At 45.7% G+C, this 19,887-nt stretch overlaps 1 protein-coding gene across 1 annotated transcript in view; it reads right to left on the reverse strand.

The window, feature by feature from the left end:
* CLIP1 (CAP-Gly domain containing linker protein 1) overlaps positions 1-19,887 on the reverse strand; it is a 137,836-nt gene that overhangs the window by 73,783 nt on the left and 44,166 nt on the right. The window contains 6 exon segments of the mRNA XM_060249169.1: positions 5,415-5,447; positions 8,128-8,188; positions 9,729-9,832; positions 10,234-10,431; positions 14,827-15,043; positions 17,375-17,499. Coding sequence (XP_060105152.1) covers positions 5,415-5,447; positions 8,128-8,188; positions 9,729-9,832; positions 10,234-10,431; positions 14,827-15,043; positions 17,375-17,499 — 738 coding nt within the window.

Below are 19,887 nucleotides of genomic sequence, written 5' to 3' on the forward strand. Positions count from 1 at the left end.
CATGGCCAGGGAAACTGGTTGCTAACATCTTGCTATGCAGTCCAGAGCAATGAATCCTGTTGTGGGATGCCCCTTTCCTTTCTCTTTGCCTCATTTGCTGCTAGGCTGGAAAATGGAGCCAGGTGGCCTTCTTTGGGAGGCCGTTTTTGGCCCGGGCCTCTTCCGATGCTGACTCTTAGGCACAACTACTGAAATTTCAAATCTCAGTGATGTCAAATGGGATGAACAGCCTCACACTAGAATGCGAGAAACACTTTCAGAGCCTGCCAAGGAAAACTTGTGTTTAAGACACATTGAAAGAGTTTAATGGCTATTCATTTAGGGACCAGCACGCTTGCTAAGGGAGGGCATCTTCGGAATTCATTACTGGGTGCAACCCTAAGCAGCTTGGACGGGTTTTTGCCTTCCCCGGAAGAGATGGCAGCCAGAGAAACCACCTTCACAAAGCCTCTCTTCCCTGCCAGCATCTAACAGACTCTCTTCAGAAGCAGAGCTGATCGCAGGATGCCCGACCATCAGTCGCGTCCGCCAAGTGCTCAGAAGAGGCTAAGAGAGATGTATATTTCACTACGAGAATCTATCTGCCCAAGACACTTTCCAAACAGAAAGTGTGAGTTAGCCCCCCCGTCTAAAAGAAGTACTTTTCTCCCTTTCTCACAATACGAGAATGCACAGACATTCAATGAAATTGTTGAGCAGTTGGGTTAGAACTGATGAAAGGAAGTCCTTCTTCACCCAAAGGGTGATTAACACGTGGAATTCACTGCCACAGGAGGTGGCGGCAGCTACAAGTGTACACAGCTTCAAGAGGGGATTGAATAAACCTCTGGAGCAGAGGTCCATGAGTGGCTATTAGCCACAGCGTATTGTTGGAACACTCTGTCTGGGGCAGCGATGCTCTGCATTCTGGGTGCTTGGGGGGGCACAGTTGGAACGCTTCTAGTAGTTCTGGCCCCACTGGTGGACCTCCTGATGTCACCTGGGTTTTTTGGCCACTGCATGACACAAAGTGTTTGACTGGATGGGCCACTGGCCTGATCCAACATGGCTTCTCTTATGTTCTTATGTGACACAGAGTGCTGGACTGGATGGGCCACTGGCCTGATCCAACATGGCTTCTCTTATGTTTTTATGTGACACAGAGTGTTGGACTGGATGGGCCATTGGCCTGATCCAACAGGGCTTCTCTTATGTTCTTATGTGACACAGAGTGTTGGACTGGATGGGCCATTGGACTGATCCAACAGGGCTTCTCTTATGTTCTTATGTGACACAGAGTGTTGGACTGGATGGGCCACTGGCCTGATCCAACATGGCTTCTCTTATGTTTTTATGTGACACAGAGTGTTGGACTGGATGGGCCACTGGCCTGATCCAACAGGGCTTCTCTTATGTTCTTATGTGACACAGAGTGTTGGACTGGATGGGCCATTGGACTGATCCAACAGGGCTTCTCTTATGTTCTTATGTGACACCGAGTGTTGAACTGAATGGGCCACTGGCCTGATCCAATTTGGCTTCTCTTATGTTCTTATGTGACACAGAGTGTTGGACTGGATGGGCCACTGGCCTGATCCAACAGGGCTTCTCTTATGTTCTTATGTGACACAGAGTGTTGGACTGGATGGGCCACTGGCCTGATCCAACATGGCTTCTCTTATGTTTTTATGTGACACAGAGTGTTGGACTGGATGGGCCATTGGCCTGATCCAACAGGGCTTCTCTTATGTGACACAGAGTGTTGGACTGGATGGGCCCCTGGCCTGATCCAACATGGCTTCTCTTATGTTCTTATTTAAAGTATACCCCAAACATGGGGTAACATCTCTCAAGAAGGAACTCCCACCATGACCAACGATGGCCAGTGTCTCCTGGGAGAGAATTCCCTTGCTGCAAGTCAACTAGGAATGAGTTCTTTAGAAGGGGCACAATACAGAGAAGGGGGACAAGATGAACAGGACCCCAAGGATGCACTCGATTGGTCCTTTCCCCACATTGGTCAACAAAGGTGAAAGAGACCTGAAGACCCTCAAAGTGCCCTAGGGGAAACAAATGCAGCCACAGACCGTCTTGGATGATAAACACTATCTTCACCAAAAGACACCGGGCTTGTAAGAATCAAACTATCAGTTACTGGAAACTGAAGAGAAGGCATGACTCCGGTGTTCCCTCTAAGATGTTAGTGTGAGCTAGCTCACAAGTGTTTAGCCTCCAGCTCACACATTTTTGCCTTAGCTCCAGAAAAATGACCCCAAAGCAAACTAATTGATGCAGTAGTTCACAACTACTAATGCCAGTAGCTCATGAAGTAGAATTTTTGCTCACAAGACTCCACAACTTAGAGGAAGTATTGCATGACTCCATCGCTCAATGACTTTCTTTCGCTCATAAGGTATTCTGCTTCTCTTAGCTCTCCATCTCAAGATCGTTATGAATGTTCATATTTAGAATTATTTCACTCATAAACCCAAGCAAGAGTGGTATATGATTTTTGTTTGTTCCAATAGCTGGTTTAAGAACTATTTTGTCCCCGGTTTGGTATCAGGACTCTGGTTTTGCTGTTAGCAAATAACGATCAATAAAAGGGATGAAAAGAGATCACTAGACTGGCAGCAGCTTGCCCATGTATGTATCTCAGTTCCCTCCAAATTAGGACGGGGATGTGTAGGAAAGAAAAATATTAAGTTACCTACCCTAGACTTTGAAACACCTTAAGTGGCAAGCCTAGATGAGGCTGTTATGTATTTAGTCTCTGCCTTCTCTGCTCTACTAGTCTCTCTTCATTATCAGAAGTGTTCACCAATATTTATGCTCATTACTCCTTTAGGCTCTCAAGGTCTACGTCTTTAGTTCAACAGAGAGCTGCCAATGTTTGTTAAGGAAAAAGGGAGGCCCAGTATATAAAGATACAGGTGAATGAGAGTCCAGGATACAAAAAAAGGAGACAGGTCACATGCAGATTTCATTTCAATGCACCATGCGCCTGATTTGGAAGAACAGAGGAGCCCACGATCATGGCCAGGACTTAGCAAACACAACACCTGAGAGTGCACAGAAGGAACCAAGCTTCAGGATTCAGGTTTCTATTTTGTGCGGGCACAGGAAGAAAGGAGATAGCTAGTTCTTTCCTATAAATCTTTTTGAACCAAAATTGACTGCTCTGAAATTCCACTGACTTCTGTATACTGGAGTGACAGAAAAGTTTTGGGGTTCTTTTGTTTTGTTTACTAGGCTGTCAAGTATGGCCGAGGACCTGCCTACCTGAGGGACCGTCTGTCCCCACATGTTCCCCAGAGGGTACTAAGATCAGGAACTCAACATCTCTTTGTGATCCCCGGGTCGGGGGAGGCGAGATTGACGACTACTAGGCTGCCTTCTCTGTAGCAGCCCCCTACTGGTGGAATCAACTGCCAGAAGAGGTTAGGGCCTTGGGGGACCTCATGCAGTTCCACAAGGCCTGTAAGACCATACGCTTCTGGCTTGCTTTCAGCTGACCCTTGAGACCTAGAACAGGAGGAGGAATCCAGGAAATACACCAGGGTAACTGGATAATACCAAAATGTTATTAGCACCAACTGTTTTAAATTGTTTTATTAACTGGCTGATTTTATTACTAATGCGTTAGTCTTTTATTGTTAATATGACCAATGTTGTAAGCCGCCCTGAGTCTGCCTCGGCGAGGAAGGCGGGGTATAAATTTAATAAACTAAAAAAAACCAAAAAACCCTAACAAACTAAAAGTCTTTCCAACTTTTGTTTTTTAAAAAAAAAAAGGGATTTTTGCTAACAAATTAAAGTCATTCTGAAAGGAAAAGGAAAGATCCCCTGTGCAAGCACCAGTCATTTCCAACTCTGGGGTGATGTTGCTTTCACAAGGCTCATTTAAAGACTATAGGAAAGGAAAGGTCCCCTGGGCAAGCACCAGTCGATGCTGCTTTCACAAGGTTTTCACGGCAGACTTTTTACGGGGTGGTTCGCCATTGCCATCCTCAGTCATCTACACTTTCCCCCCAGTAAGCTGGGGACTCATTTGACTGACCTCGGAAGGATGGAAGGCTGAGTCAACCTCGAGCCGGCTACCTGAAAACCCAGCTTCCGCCGGGGATCAAACTCAGGTCATGAGCAGAGAGCTTCGTCCGCAGTACTGCAGCTTTACCACTCTGCACCATGGGGCTCATTTAAAGACTACAGGAAAGGTATGGAAAGGTCCCCTGTGCAAGCACCAGTCGTTTCCGATTCTGGGGTGACGTTGCTTTCACAACGTTTTCATAGCAGACTTCTGACGGGGTGGTTCGCCATTGCCTTCCCCAGTCATCTACACTTCCCCCCGCAGCAAGCTGGGTACTCATTTTACCGACCTCGGAAGGATGGAAGGCTGAGTCAACCTTGGGCCAGCTACCTGAATCCAGCTTCTGCTGGAATCGAACTCAGGTCGTGAGCAGAGAGTTCAGACCACAGTACTGCTGCTTTACCACTCTGTGCCACAGGGCCACAGCAATAGATGTAAGGAAAGGAAAGGTCTCCTGTGCAAGCACCAGTCGTTTCCGAATCTGGGGTGATGTTGCTTTCACAACATTTTCACGGCAGACTTTTTATGGGGTGGTTTGCCATTGCCTTCCCCGGTCATACACTTTCTCCTCAGCAAGCTGGGAACCCATTTTTACCGACCTCGGAAGGATGGAAGGCTGAGTCAACCTGGAGCCGGCTACCTGAAAACCCAGCTTCCGCCAGAATCGAACTCAGGTCGTGAGCAGAGAGTTCAGACCACAGTACTGCTGCTTTACCACTCTGCGCCACAGGGCCGCTAACCCTTTAATCGTTCTGCTAACCCTTTAATACTAGACAAAAAACCAAGGAGGATTAACTTCTGCTAGACATCTCTTTCCCTTTTGGCCTCTTTTTCTTGCCAAACAATTTAGTAGAATACTTTTAAATGAAGCTGCAAGATAACTACGGCAGTTCAGGCTCCTGAACTGCCAGGCACTGAACACTAGGGGGAACCCATGGGTCACCAAGCAGGATTTTGCTGAGGGGGGGGGGATGCAACTTAGTTCTGATACTTTTCAACAAATAACATTTCACGCCCCAAGATTAACATCACTACAAGTTGCAATGCTTTGGAATTAAGGATGCTGAACAAAAACTGGACAGCTGCACAAAAGCAAAAAATAAAAAAATACAGAATCCCTTTCTTGACCTAACGGATGGTTGCAGAGTTTCCTGCTTACATGTATCTCTCAGATTGAAACGCTGCAAATGCCTCCAAAGCTTTCATGCACACACAGGAAAGTTAACAACCTAGCAGCCGATTGTGTCATTAGTGGTTTAAGTAAGTTGACAGCGAATGTTTTACTGGGTAACTAATCTGTGTTAAGGGTGGGGAAATGTCTCCACACATTTTGATGTCCTCTTACATTCTCAGGTTCTTCAGAAATCTGCTTCTTTTGCTATTGGCAGAAATTAAAACAAAAGAAAGTTCACATAAATTGCTCGACGCTACAGCTCAAATACAACCAAGCAGGAGGCAAAAAAAAATCCAGGGCCTACTGAGTCTTTGTTGCACTGCATGTGGATTTCCATGGTTGTCTTTCTTTCAAAAGTAACTGTGCCCTCCCCCCCCCCCCCTCACCTTGCAGCGAGTTCCCATAAGAGCAGAACAGGGCGGGAGGGAAGCATCTCCCTTTGGTGCCACCTTGTACAATGGGGAAGGAGATGGGCTGATCACATGGGCCCTACTGGTGGGAAGAGGGACGGTGGCTCAGTGGTAAAGCATCTGCTTGGTAAGCGGAAGGTCCCAGGTTCAATCCCTGGCATCTCCAACTAAAAAGGGCCCAGGCAAGTAGGCATGAAGAACCTCAGCTTGAGACCCTGGAGAGCAGTGGAGGGATAGTGGCTCAGTGGTAGAGCATCTGCTTGGTAAGCAGAAGGTCCCAGGTTCAATCCCTGGAATCTCCAACTAAAAAGGGCTCAGGCAAATAGGCATGGAAAACCTCAGCTTGAGACCTTGGAGAGCCACTGCTAGTCTGAGTAGGCAATACTGACTTTGATGGACCAAGGGGGTCTGATTCAGTATAAGGCAGTTTCATATGTTCATGGGGAGGGATGGTGGCTCAGTGGCAGAGCATCTGCTTGGTAAGCAGAAGGTCCTAGGTTCAATCCCCGGCATCTCCAACTAAAAAAGGTCCAGGCAAATAGGCGTGAAAAACCTCCGTTTGAGACCCTGGAGAGCCACTGCCAGTCTGAGTAGACAATACTGACTTTGATGGACCGAGGGGGGTCTGATTCAGTAGAAGGCAGCTTCATTTGTTCAAGCCAGTTGGGGATGGAGAAGGCTCACACACCAATTTCAATCCACATGCTCATAATGTCCATATAGTCATCCCAGCGGCATAAAACAGCACCACGACCAAGTTGTTTTCAAGCAACTGTGTGTGGGTGGTACGCCTGCATGTGTGGGAATAGGGACTGGTTTGGATGATCTTTAAGCAAAACCTGAAAATAAAATGAGCAACTGCATGAAAGGTCCTCAATACAGGCCTTACATATGGCTGACATGGCTTCAGTCACTCTTAACTGCTAATCTTCCTTGAAATGTGTGCTGAATCACAGAGCTTGGGTAGCCGCAATCACGCTGCGACCGATAAGGGAAAATGGCAGCAAGACTGGGAAACCCTTGTGATTTCCATCCGTTATCGAGCTGAAGCTGTTATTATGTTTTTTTTTTTAAATCCCCTCTATATTGAAAGAACAAAAACCACACAATATGAAAAAAGGTAAACGAATGGTCCATGAAGTGTCCGGATAAAAAGGATGGAATACTAAAGTAAAACAGAACTAAAAGATGACATTAACATGAAACAGATAATGCAAATGGCTAGTGCTTCCAGGCCAGCTTAAAATCATTTGAAATTTTTTTTGCAATTCAGTTCACACCACTGGAATAAATTCTGGTAGGGTAGCTGTGTTGGTCTGAAGCAGCAGAACAAAGCTTGAGTCCAGTGGCAACCTTGAAGACCAACAACATTTAATTCACGATATAAGGTTTCATATGAAGGCACACTTCGTCACACGAAAGCTTATACCGTTGAATAAAACTTTGTTGGTCTTGAAGGTGCCCCTGGACTCAAACTTTGTAACACTGGTTACCTAAATATTAGCAGTTACCTAAATATTCGGTCTTAGAGCGAACAAGAACATGTTCAATAAGCTTCAAGGCAGCCAACTTTATCAGATGAGGCCTACAAAACTGGCAGTGTTCACCTTGGGTTTTTCTTCCTAATCCTAACCCACAAATACCTGTTTACTGAACTTGGGGCAACATGAGCATTAGCAAAAAAAAAAAAAAACCCAAGAAGATGCTCAGCTTATGCATTTGACAAGTAAGCCAATGTTTAAAATGAATTGACACTTAAGCCAATGTTTAAAAAGAATTCATTCTTGGAAACTCGGTGAGGGAAAAGGGATGGAGTTTAATACAAATAGATTTTTTATGCTAATTGGCTTGACTGGACTTGACCTGCAGAAGAACAAACCTGACGGGCCTCCTATGCCAATTTCCAGGGCTTTTTTTGTAGCAGGAACTCATTTGCACATTAGGCCACACACACACACACGCACCCCGTGTAGCCAATCCTCCAAGAGCTTACAGGGCTCTTAGCACAGGGCCTAATGTAAGCTCCAGAAGGATCTTGGCTGCCTCAGAGTTGTGTGGCCTAATATGCAAAGGAGTTCCTGCTACAAAAAAAGCCCCGGATACAGCTATAACACTGTGAGTTTCGTAATTTCAGCATTGGATTTCTAGTTGGCAATTTTAATGACTACTTTGGAAATGCTTTGGCAAATCATTACATAGAACAGTAAGAAGGAAGGAACTAAAAACACGGGAACTCAGCTATTTCTAAAAGGCAATGAACAGAGAGTTTGAAAAGGTGTCTCTAATCCTGTGTCACAGAGCACTGGAAGGTATTCCAGAAAATTAGACTGTGGCATCAGCACTCGGTATATACATTGTCGAATTGTCCCCACGCAGTCTCAATCCTGTGTTTTTATTAACTCAGGACTAGCTGCTCGAATGACTTGCCTTTCAGCCTATGACCAAGAGAGTCAAGAGAGTTGGAGGTATTTTACCTCTAAGTCGCCTTTGGTAATGGATTCTTCTTCTACCCGGAACTGGAGGTCTTCAACCTTCCTATGAGTGAAAAGCAAAACAATAAAGAGAGTTGGGCTTGACTGGCTGCAAAAGAACCCAACAAGAGAATCACGGCCCCGTAAGCACCCAGAGCCCTTTCTCTCCTCCTCCACACAGACTGCAATAGGGACAATGCACAAGTGCAGCAGAGAAGCTGGGACATTTTCTAAGGAGAAAGATTTTAGGACAAAAAGCTTCTCAACTAGACCCATCTCAGAAACCAAACTTGGGAGGGTAGAAAAACTATGTTTTCAGATGCAGGGCAAAGAAGCTCTGCCTTAAGTATGCATTGACTCCACAGGTTTCCCCCCTCCTCCTTCTAGGCTACTAGTAACAAGTTACAATTTACTTGGAAGCAGGGGAAATACTAGACGGCTGAAGCAATAAGTCATTGAGTTGCATCATGCCAGTTGAGGTAACATGCTCCGGCCAAGTAGGGCTGTACTGTTAGGTTGCTTAGTAACCTACACAAGGGGAGCTCAAGGCCAACCAGGGACAGAGTCATCCTCAAATTGAGCCAAATGCTCAACTGCTATGTAAAATCTCTAATTTTGGATTCTCTACTGAAGCTTTCTGAACATTATTATGAGACCGACAGAGCAGTTTTTTTAAAATGTGCAGAATTATTTCCCAAGCTTTATGTGGCTCATCTTCATATGCTTATACAGTAGATTCTACAAATATTCCCATTTCACATTTACAAGGAATTGAGACAGATACAGGGGTACACCAGAGACATAAGCTAGCTTCACAGCTATTCCCTCCACCCAAGGAAACCTGGGAAATACAAGCTTTAAAGAGGGCATGAGATGTCCTCTGAGAGATTGGAGCCCACACCAAGCTACAGGTTCCAGGATCCTGAGTGGGGGGGGGGGGAGGGGTGGGGAGAATCATGACGAGTAAAGCAGTATAAAAACCAGAATAAGATTCTAAGGGCCGTAACGGCAGAGAGGGTTTTGAACCTAACCACCTTGATTCTTACTTTACTCCTCAAATTCTTCTGATCACAATTTGTTCAACATCACTTGAGGAGTAAAAACATATTTCTCCCCGAAAGACCAACACACGCTGTTCTGCAAGGGAGGGACAGTTGCTCAGTGGTAGAGCATCTGCTTGGTAAGCAGAAGGTCCCAGGTTCGATCCCCGGCATCTTCAACTAAAAAGGGCGCAGGCAAATAGGCACGGAAAACCTCAGCTTGAGACCCTGGATAGTCACTGCTAGTCTGAGTAGACAATACTGACTTTGATGGACCGAGGGGGGTCTGATTCAGTATAAGGCAGCTTCATATGTTCTTGGGAAGGGATGGTGGCTCAGTGGTAGAGCATCTTCTTGGTAAGCAGAAGGTCCCAGGTTCAATCCCTGGCATCTCCAACTAAAAAGGGTCCAGGCAAATAGGCGTAAAAAACCTCAGCTTGAGACCCTGGAGAGCCGCTGCCAGTCTGAGAAGACAATACTGACTTTGATGGACCGAGGGTCTGATTCAGTATAGGCAGCTTCATATGTTCAATCCTCCCCACCCCACACCCCAGCTAAGTTTACCTTCTCTCCTCCTCCAACTGGTTAAGCAATTCTACTTTCTCTCTATCAGCAGCTTCAACCAAGGCCCGCAATTGGTCCATCTTCGCTTCCATTTCTAGTATACGCTGGCGGACAAAGCACATACAACTAGATAAGTCATGCATTTACTAAAAACAGACTTACATCTGATAAAAGCAATATATGTGGCATGCAGTTTCAAGAGAGAAGCAAAATGGCCTAGTTTACAAAAGGAATCACAATCACAAGGCTGGAATCTGCTTACAACTGTAGCGTCATGTCATGAAACTGGGCTAACACAGTGCTGCCATCTTTCAGCTGAACAATTTTTGGCCAAGGTCAGAAAATAGAGAGAAAAATTACTTTGCCCACTTCTTTTTAAAAAGCCAATAGTTCTCTTATCTCTGGCTAATGAGGAAGCCGGGGCAAAACTACCTCTTGTTCTTCATCAAGGTACCCAAACAAGCACAGCTTTCTGCAATCACAGTTTCAGTAGTCGGTGACTTACCTGATCGTGCCCATCTTGTGCCAATGCCAGCCGCTGCTCTATTTCCCCAACGTGACTGGTAGCCTTGGCAACCTCGGCTCTTTCCAGGTCCCTCTCAGCCAGGAGCTGCTCTATATGCTGCTGTTTCTCTTTCAGGGCCTCCTGCAAAGCAGTAGTGCCCGAAATCTTTCTTGCATACCGTGAAGACGTTTCTGTCAACTTCAAGGATGAAACAGGCAATTTCAGAGCCCAGCTTAATGTCAAATCCATGATGTCTGCTTTAATTCTGCATAAACTATCAGTCTCTTTAACCATGATGTAAGAACCAGAGAAGCTCTGGTTTTGCTTACATTCAATAACCAATTTTGTAATGTGGGACAGGCACTGCATGAGAACCTACTCATTGTTAACATTATTTTAACCCCCACCCCCTTGGAATCAGCAAGCTCAGAGAGCCAGTTTGGTGTAGTGGTTAAGTGTGTGGATTCTTATCTGGGAGAACCGGGTTTGATTCCCCACTCCTCCACGTGCATCTGCTGGAATGGCCTTGGGTCAGCCAGAGCTCTCTTATCTGGGAGAACCGGGTTTGATTCCCCACTCCTCCACTTGCATCTGCTGGAATGGCCTGGGGTCAGCCAGAGCTCTCTTATCTGGGAGAACGGGGTTTGATTCCCCACTCCTCCACTTGCACCTGCTGGAATGGCCTTGGGTCAGCTAGAGCTCTCTTATCTGGGAGAACCGGGTTTGATTCCCCACTCCTCCACTTGCAGCTGCTGGAATGGCCTTGGGTCAGCCTGAGCTCTCTTATCTGGAAGAACTGGGTTTGATTCCCCACTCCTCCACTTGCAGCTGCTGGAATGGCCTTGGGTCAGCCTGAGCTCTGGCAGAGGTTGTCCTTGAAAGGGCAGCTGCTGTGAGAGTCCACTCAGCCCCACTCACCTCACAGGGTGTCTGTTGTGGGGGAGGAAGGTAAAGGAGATTGTAAGCCGCTCTGATACTCTGAGATTCAGTGGGATATAAATCCAATATCATCATCTTCTTTTGCACAAGACTGCCATAACACAGACTGACCCCGTTTGCCCCGGGTTGGTACTATGCACTCTTGCCTCTTCAAATGGTTGGGCAAATTAAGCAGAAGTTCAAAGTGCATGACTGCACAGGTGTTTCCCTGGCTCTTGCCCTTTGCTTGGGCAGGTAACCTGAAGCACAGGAAAAAGGAATTTTGGAGGGGGGGGGATGAAGCTTGGGGACTTTTGTGCCACCGATGATACCTTCCTTGCAAACTGCAAAGTCCAAAACTCCTAAGTGTTGTGTAGAATTGGAAAAGGTGGAGATGGGAAGTGGAGCAGGCTGCAGAGAAAAAGGAAATCCAGGCTAGGGTTTGAATAGGCACCTTCTAGCCGTCACCCCAGAATCGGAAATGACTGGTGCTTGCACTACCTTTACCTTTTAGCCATTAGGTCTGGCCTACGGTGAATAATTGTATCTGGAACATGGGGAAAGGGGATGCATTTTAGGATGCACACCTGAGACGTTCTAAGTGAACACCTGAAAACAACCGTGTGAAAGCAAAGGAACATGCATGTCATACAGGTAAAGCGATCAGGGAACCATGATGGGCTGCTACTCCCTACTGACTGTGCACTGCAACAACCACAGGTTTTCCTCTGCTTAATAAACGATGTGACTCTTGATTATTCCTTCCAGCACCACTTGTTATCACTTCTGGCTCTGCCTAAGCACAATAAACAGGTACAACGTGAGTGTGCTGTGTTAACATTCGCACAGTGACTGAAAACAAATGCAGAGACACCACTTGGGCAACCTCGTTGGGAGTCAGGACGGCCACACAAGAAGCGGAAAAGCAGGACCATGCAAAGTTATTTGGGATCTACCACAGCTTCCTGCTGTCTTTCTCTTTGAGAGCTCAACACACCAGGAACAGGTTTGATAAAGCATACAGTCTGCTCCACGCAATGTGGGAGGGGGGCAGGCAGGAATAGGCTGACAAAGCTGGTACATGTCATCCTAGCCAATCAGAAGTTCAAGGAACGTACCTGCACACAAGGCCATTAATATGACAATCAGCAAACGAAAGGGTTCACAACAAAGCAAAGGGCTGGTCTCAATCTAAGGCGGGAGCCATAAATGGAAATTAGCTTGTTAAGCTTCTACAGATTTATTTATTTTTTTGCATGAGTGCTGACTAAATACAAGAAAACGCCCTCCTGTTACACCAAAGAAGTTGCTCAAGTAGCTGGCCAACCTAGGATCACATGCAGCAAGAAGCAAGATGCCAACCGTATTGCAAAAAAAGTGAGGGAATGTTAAGACGACTGACCGTCTGAAATCTTGCCACTGTTGTGTGTTTTCTGAAACGTTTGACAGAAATCAAAACTGACCTGCTCAAAATGAACTCAGGAGCAAGAGCTGTTCTGCATCCACACAGTTGCCTTATTTTGAGTCAGACCACTGATCTATTGCAGGTTCAGTATTGTCTATGCTGACCGGCAGAGGCTGGCAAGGTATAAGGTCTTTCTTCATCTCACCGACTACAGAATTCTATTAACGGGAGATGCCTGGGATTGAACCCGGGATCTTCTGCATGCAAAGCGGTTACTTTACCACTGACCCATGGCCCCTCTTTTCTGGCAGCTGGTTACTAGAATGCCCATTCTGACTGGGATACCAGGACTCTGAGATCTCCATTCCAACCTGTATCTGATGAAGGGAGCTTCGACTTCTAAAAGTTTACACCCCACGTATCTTGTTGGCCTCTACGGTGCCATTGGACATGAAGCCAGAATGCATTGTGGGCCCTGCTTAACTTACATGGGGATGATCGATTCTACCACCCAATGGACAGATGAATATTCTTTCTCCACTTCCTCAATTCACAGCAGGGGAAGGCTGAAGCTAGTAACTATTCACAAATATACAGAGTTCTCCTTTTTATCAAAAAGTTTGAGCTTTTTTTTGCCATGTTCATTTAGCTATGTGTCCAGGTGCCCGTACTGGTTAGTTTCTCTCTGTCTGAGAGAGACAGTTTGGTGTAGTGGTTAAGTGTGCAGACTCTTATCTGGGAGAACCGGGTTTGATTCCCCACTCCGCCACTTGCACCTGCTGGAATGGCCTTGGGTCAGCCAGAGCTCTGGCAGAGGTTGTCCTTGAAAGGGCAGCTGCTGTGAGAGCCCTCTCCAGCCCCACCCACTTCACAGGCTGTCTGTTGTGGGGGAGGAAGGTAAAGGAGATTGTGAGCCGCTCTGAGACTCTTTGGAGTGGAGGGCGAGATATAAATCCAATATCATGTTCTTCTTCTTCTGTAGTGCTCTGTATTTCCAAACTTTGTTGGCAGGCAATGATGACTCTAAGGTAAGTTTTTTAGCCTCCAGCTCACACATTTTTGTTTTAGCTCAGGAAAAATGACCCCAGAGCAAACTGATTTATGCAGTCGCTCACACCTTTAATGCCAACAGCTCACAAAGTAGAATTCTTGCTCATGAGACTCCACAGCTTGCAGAGAGTATTGTTGGCAAGTCTTGTGAATGCGGTCTGTCAAAACAACTAGCCTAAAATGAGGGAGAGCAGAGGACAAATATTTCAGCCTTGAAGCTCGCTTAAGTAGGTTAGACCTCACTGTCTCGCTCAGTTGGGTTGCGGTGATAGGCATAAGAAGAAAGCTCCAACTATATTTGATCTGTAACTACGACCTGTTAAAAATAGGTATATGAACTGGATGCCTGCACTGTAGTTTAAAAAAAAAAAAAAAAGCTTTGAAATTCCCTGGAATGCTTGGATGGATCCAAAACTAATTTTACAACCTTAATTTATAAGGAAGAATTTCAAGTTTCTATGCTGCAGGTAATCCAAGATTGGGATGCTGAATTTAAATGTTAATGGTATGGTTAAGCACTGGATCTACAGTAAGTAGAACATTTAACTTAACTCTATTTTACATGAGGATATGATTAACCTGAAGCCAAAGAAAGAGGCCTTATCGCAAAAAAAAAAATTAAAAAATCGCATTTTATTTACAGAGTCAAATTTCTCTGCCGCTTACAACTTTAAAAAAAATGAAAATGTTAGATGTAGATAAATTTACATTAATGCCCAAAAAGCTACTCTCAACAAAGCCAGTCCTCCGATGAGAGAGTGCAAATACAAAAAGTTTAGCTCGCTTCACAAATTTCTCTTGAAACTAAGGATGGTCAGAAATCCAGACCACAATTTTGAAATGTCACTTGGAAGCAAGTTCAAAGGACTGCAGAGGGACCCGCTTACAAATGGAGGCACCGGCAGTTCATTCAGAATCCCTTTGCTTTTATAAAGGTATCATATGCCCCTTTCTTACTTAACTGTGGCAAGTGTTAGTTTGAGTTAATTGTTAAAAGTATCGAACGTAAACTCCCTCCTCTTCTATCCTTCAGGGCTAGCTAAGGTTTTTTTCACGCATGCTTTGAGTGCTCAGAAATCGACCGACCACAGACAATGGAAAATGGATGGTGCCCTTCCCATGATCCTTGGTTTTACAAAAGCCACCCATAGGCCACCTGCAGAGCCAATCTCTGTTTTGGGGGGCGGGGCATAAAGCATGCATCAGGAAAAGAAGCTTACTAGTCCTGTACGGCTGGGCTTGCTGCTTACGGAGGAGGCCATGGAACTCAGCGAGCTGAGGGAAGAGGCACTTGGACTTCGTTTCAGGCTCGAGGGAGTAGCGAGGACTTTCCTGACCGCCGTCTTGGCTTTTGCCGGCGTGGTGGATGGGAAGCCAATTTTGGTAACTTTATGGACAGGGGCAAACAACCCATATTTGGCTTGGCACTGGAAGTACCTTTAGAGGACAACGAAAACAAAGATGAAAGCATGCTCAGTTTATATATATATATAGTTCTGTCTACATATATTAAACAAATTGTGCATGCATGTACATGCACACACTCTCTTCGGTACTTCATTTCAAGTCAATACAGTAGCTTCTAAAAACGACGCTGCTAAGAAGTCAATAGAGGTAATAGCATAGAACGTAAGGTAATTCAATTGCTCCACTACAGCTTGTTTAGAGAGTCCGTTTGGTGTAGTGGTTAAGAGAGCCAGTTTGGTGCAGTGGTTAAGTGCGCGGACTCTTATCTGGGAGAACCGGTTTGATTCCCCACTCCTCCACTTGCATCTGCTGGAATGGCCTTGGGTCAGCCATAGCTCTTGCAGAGCTGTCCTTGAAAGGGCAGCTTCTGTCAGAGCTCTCTCAGCCCCACCCACCTCAAAGGGTGTCTGTTGTGGGGGAGGAAGGTAAACGAGATTGTGAGACTCTTCAGAGTGGAGGGTGGGATATAAATCCAACATCTTCTTCTTCTTAAGCTAATTGTTCTGACTCTTTTTTAAAATTCCATTTAAAGTACAGTCCTCTCAAATGCATGCTCCTGATCGTATGTAGTAACAACTCACATCATCTGAAACAACAACATCTGAAATGAAATTTGTTAAAATGAAACATACTGACTAGAATTCCTATCTTCTTACAAATTAAGAATATTCAGGTTGACTCCAACTCATGCTATACCTTAAAGATGTTTGTACCTTCTGATTTAAATTAGGAGATGAACCGGATGTCTAAATTAGGATTGCTAAACAATCGAGTTAGAGCTGATAAAAGAACGTCTGAAATGAAATTTGTTAAAATGAAACATACTGACTAGAATTCCTATCTTCTTACAAATTAAGAATATCAGGATGACTCCAACTCAGTCTATACCTTAAAGATGTTTGTACCTTCTGATTTAAATTAGGAGATGAACCGGATGTCTAAATTAGGATTGCTAAACAGTCGAGTTAGAACTGATAAAAGGAAGTACTTCTTCACCCAAAGGGTGATTAACACATGGAATGCACTGCCACAGGAGGTGGTGATAGTTGCCAGCATAGACGTTTCAAGAGGGGATTGGATAAACATCTGGAGCAGAGGTCCATCAGTGACCTGTTTACTTATATTTTCTTTCCACCACCCCCCTCCCCACCTTATCCCCCTCCCATCTCTTCCCTTGGCAGCCACTGTTTCCTCCCCACCTTTCTGATACACCCTTCCCTCCTTCACTGTTTCTTCTTCTTTTTTTTTAGCCTTACCTGTTCCTCCCTCTCCAGTTTCACTCTTCCAATTCCATCCCATCTTATCCCTCCCTTTCAGTTTATTTTCCCCTTCCCCCAGTACTACTACTAACTGAGGCTGAGAATTCTCAGCAAAGTTGGAAAGTAAGATCTGTGTTGTTTCAACCTTAAACAAACATGTCCTTACTCTACTTGTGTGCGTGTCTCATTATGCATCTTATTATTTCCTTGTCTATTTTCACTGTTGGGCAATAATCAAATTGAGTTGGATGGACATATCAGCACAGGGAAGAAACAAATTATTGACAGGATTTCTTTTTTCAGTCTATCCTTGATTTTATACCAAATTTAGATGTTTATAGTTATAAATTGCATTTTCTTGTATTATATAATTGTATTGCCTCCTACTTCCTGGATTCCTATGAATAAATGCCTAATAAAGGTTTAGGTTTAAAAAAGAGAGCCAGTTTGGTGTAGTGGTTAAGTGTGTGGAATCTTATCTGAGAAAACAGGGTTTGATTCCCCACTCCTCCACTTGCACCTACTGGAATGGCCTTGGGTCAGCCATAGCTCTGGCAGAGGTTGTCCTTAAAAGGGCAGCTGCTGTAAGAGCCCTCTCAGTCCCACCCACCTCACAGGGTGTCTGTTATGGGGGGGGGGGAGGTAAAGGAGATTGTGAGCCGCTCTGAGACTCTTCAGAGTGGAGGGCGGGATATAAATCCAGTATCTTCATCTACCTCACAGGGTGTCTGTAGTGGGGGAGGAAGGTAAAGGAGATTGTGAGCCGCTCTGAGACTCTTCGGAGTGGAGGGCGGGATATAATTCCAATATCTTCTTCTTCATCTTCTTCTCTTTCCTCTTCTTGTTAGCTGCAACCCCACAATGTGGTCTAAATTAGTCTCCCCACACTACAGCCCCAACTCTTTGCAACTACACATTACCTGTGAAAAATAACCCCCAGCTGGGAAGATCCATTCACAGAAAGCCCAGAGTCTTGTCTAGTTTGGCCCTGAGACTACAAAGGTCCCAGAAACTTTACCTGTCTTGTGAACTGTGAGCTCACCTCGTTCCAGCGACTGCTCCATCATTCTTCCCCAGCGGTTCATCTAATTCAACACCACACCATTCTCCCTTAGCAAAGTCAGTCTCTCCAAGGAAGCGAACGACTCCAGCTTTTGTACCACTAACCTGATTTGGAGGAACAAGAGGGAACAGTTATGAATGAAAGAGGGAATCATCATCAGTGCATTTCTTAAAACAAATAAAAATAGCTTGTCTTGAAGCAAAAACACTTTGTGTACTCAGTTAAAACTTGAGAGCCCGTTTGGTGTAATGGTTAAGCGTGTGGACTCTTATTTGGGAGAACCGGGTTTGATTCCCCACTACTCCACTTGCAGCTGCTGGAATGGCCTTGGGTCAGCCATAGCTCTCTTATCTGGGAAAACTGGGTTTGATTCCCCACTCCTCCACTTGCAGCTGCTGGAATGGCCTTGGGACAGCCATAGCTCTCTTATCTGGGAGAACCGGGTTTGATTCCCCACTCCTCCACTTGCACCTGCTGGAGTGGCCTTGGGTCAGCCATAGCTCTCTTATCTGGGAGAACTGGGTTTGATTCCCCACTGCTCCACGTGCAGCTGCTGGAATGGCCTTGGGACAGCCATAGCTCTCTTATCTCGGAGAACTGGGTTTGATTCCCCACTCCTCCATGTGCAGCTGCTAGAATGGCCTTGGGACAGCCATAGCTCTCTTATCTGGGAGAACCGGGTTTGATTCCCCACTCCTCCACTTGCAGCTGCTGGAATGGCCTTGGGACAGCCATAGCTCTCTTATCTGGGAGAACCGGGTTTGATTCCCCACTCCTCCACTTGCACCTGCTGGAGTGGCCTTGGGTCAGCCATAGCTCTCTTATCTGGGAAAACTGGGTTTGATTCCCCACTCCTCCACATGCAGCTGCTGGAATGGCCTTGGGACAGCCATAGCTCTCTTATCTCGGAGAACTGGGTTTGATTCCCCACTCCTCCATGTGCAGCTGCTAGAATGGCCTTGGGACAGCCATAGCTCTCTTATCTGGGAGAACCGGGTTTGATTCCCCACTCCTCCACTTGCAGCTGCTGGAATGGCCTTGGAACAGCCATAGCTCTCTTATCTGGGAGAACCGGGTTTGATTCCCCACTCCTCCACTTGCAGCTGCTGGAATGGCCTTGGGACAGCCATAGCTCTCTTATCTCTGAGAACTGGGTTTGATTCCCCACTCCTCCATGTGCAGCTGCTAGAATGGCCTTGGGACAGCCATAGCTCTCTTATCTGGGAGAACTGGGTTTGATTCCCCACTCCTCCACTTGCACCTGCTGGAGTGGCCTTGGGTCAGCCATAGCTCTCTTATCTGGGAGAACTGGGTTTGATTCCCCACTCCTCCACTTGCAGCTGCTGGAATGGCCTTGGGACAGCCATAGCTCTCTTATCTGGGAGAATTGGGTTTGATTCCCCACTCCTCCACGTGCAGCTGCTGGAATGGCCTTGGGTCAGCCATAGCTCTCTTATCTGGGAGAACCAGGTTTGATTCACCACTCCTCCACTTGCAGCTGCTGAGATGGCCTTGTGTCAGCCATAGCTCTCTTATCTGGAAGAACCAGGTTGGATTCCCCACTCCTCCACTTGCACCTGCTGGAATGGCCTTGGGTCAGCCAGTGCTCTGGCAGAGGTTGGCCTTGAAAGGGCAGCTGCTGTGAGAGCCCTCTCCAGCCCCATCCCCCTCACAGTGTGTCTATTGTGGGGGAGGAAGGCAAAGGAGATTGTGAGCTGCTCAGACTCTGAGATTCGGAGTGGAGGGTGGGATGTAAATCCAATATCATCTTCTTAACACTTCCCCCTCCAAGGTCCTTAGTATGTAAGCCTGAACTTTCCCTAGAAGCTAAATTGACCAAACAGAGGCTGCCATACTTTGGTCACATTATGAGAAGACATTGAAAAGAATGCTAGGAAAAGCTGAAGGTAGCAGGAAATGAGGAAGACCCAACATGAGATGGAATGACTCAATCAAGGAAGCCTCAGTCCTCTGTTTGCAAGACCTGAACAAGGTTGTTAAGAAAAGGGCATTTTGGTAATTAATTCATAAAGCTGCCATAAATTGGAAGTGACTTGACAGCACTTAAACACACACGAATTATGGAATTTAACTAATGTTTATCTGCCACCGTGCACACCCTATAGATCTTAGGTTCCGTTGTCAAGAAAAAAGGATACTAAGACCAAAAAAAATGCAAGGTTATGTGGAAGAAAACTAGCATTCCAGGCAATACTTTTAACCAAGAAAGCGTCGATCCTTGCGATTGTTTTACATTAAACTTGCTAGCACAACTGTAATGCCCATCCATCTCTACAGTTAGATATGCTTTCAACTTGGACTGACAGGAAGGAAAGAGTGGGTTGATGTTTTGCTTTCTAGGAAAAGGAAGATATGCAAGATACGCACAGCAGCTGGGCTAAGGAGGATCAGGAAAGAAATAGGTTCTTCACTCCTAGCTAATTAATCAGAGATGCCTTCCCCCCACCCCCACCTTCTCTTACAAAAATTAA

The sequence above is a fragment of the Heteronotia binoei genome, chromosome 11 (genome assembly GCF_032191835.1).
Source record: "Heteronotia binoei isolate CCM8104 ecotype False Entrance Well chromosome 11, APGP_CSIRO_Hbin_v1, whole genome shotgun sequence".
NCBI lineage: Eukaryota > Metazoa > Chordata > Lepidosauria > Squamata > Gekkonidae > Heteronotia > Heteronotia binoei.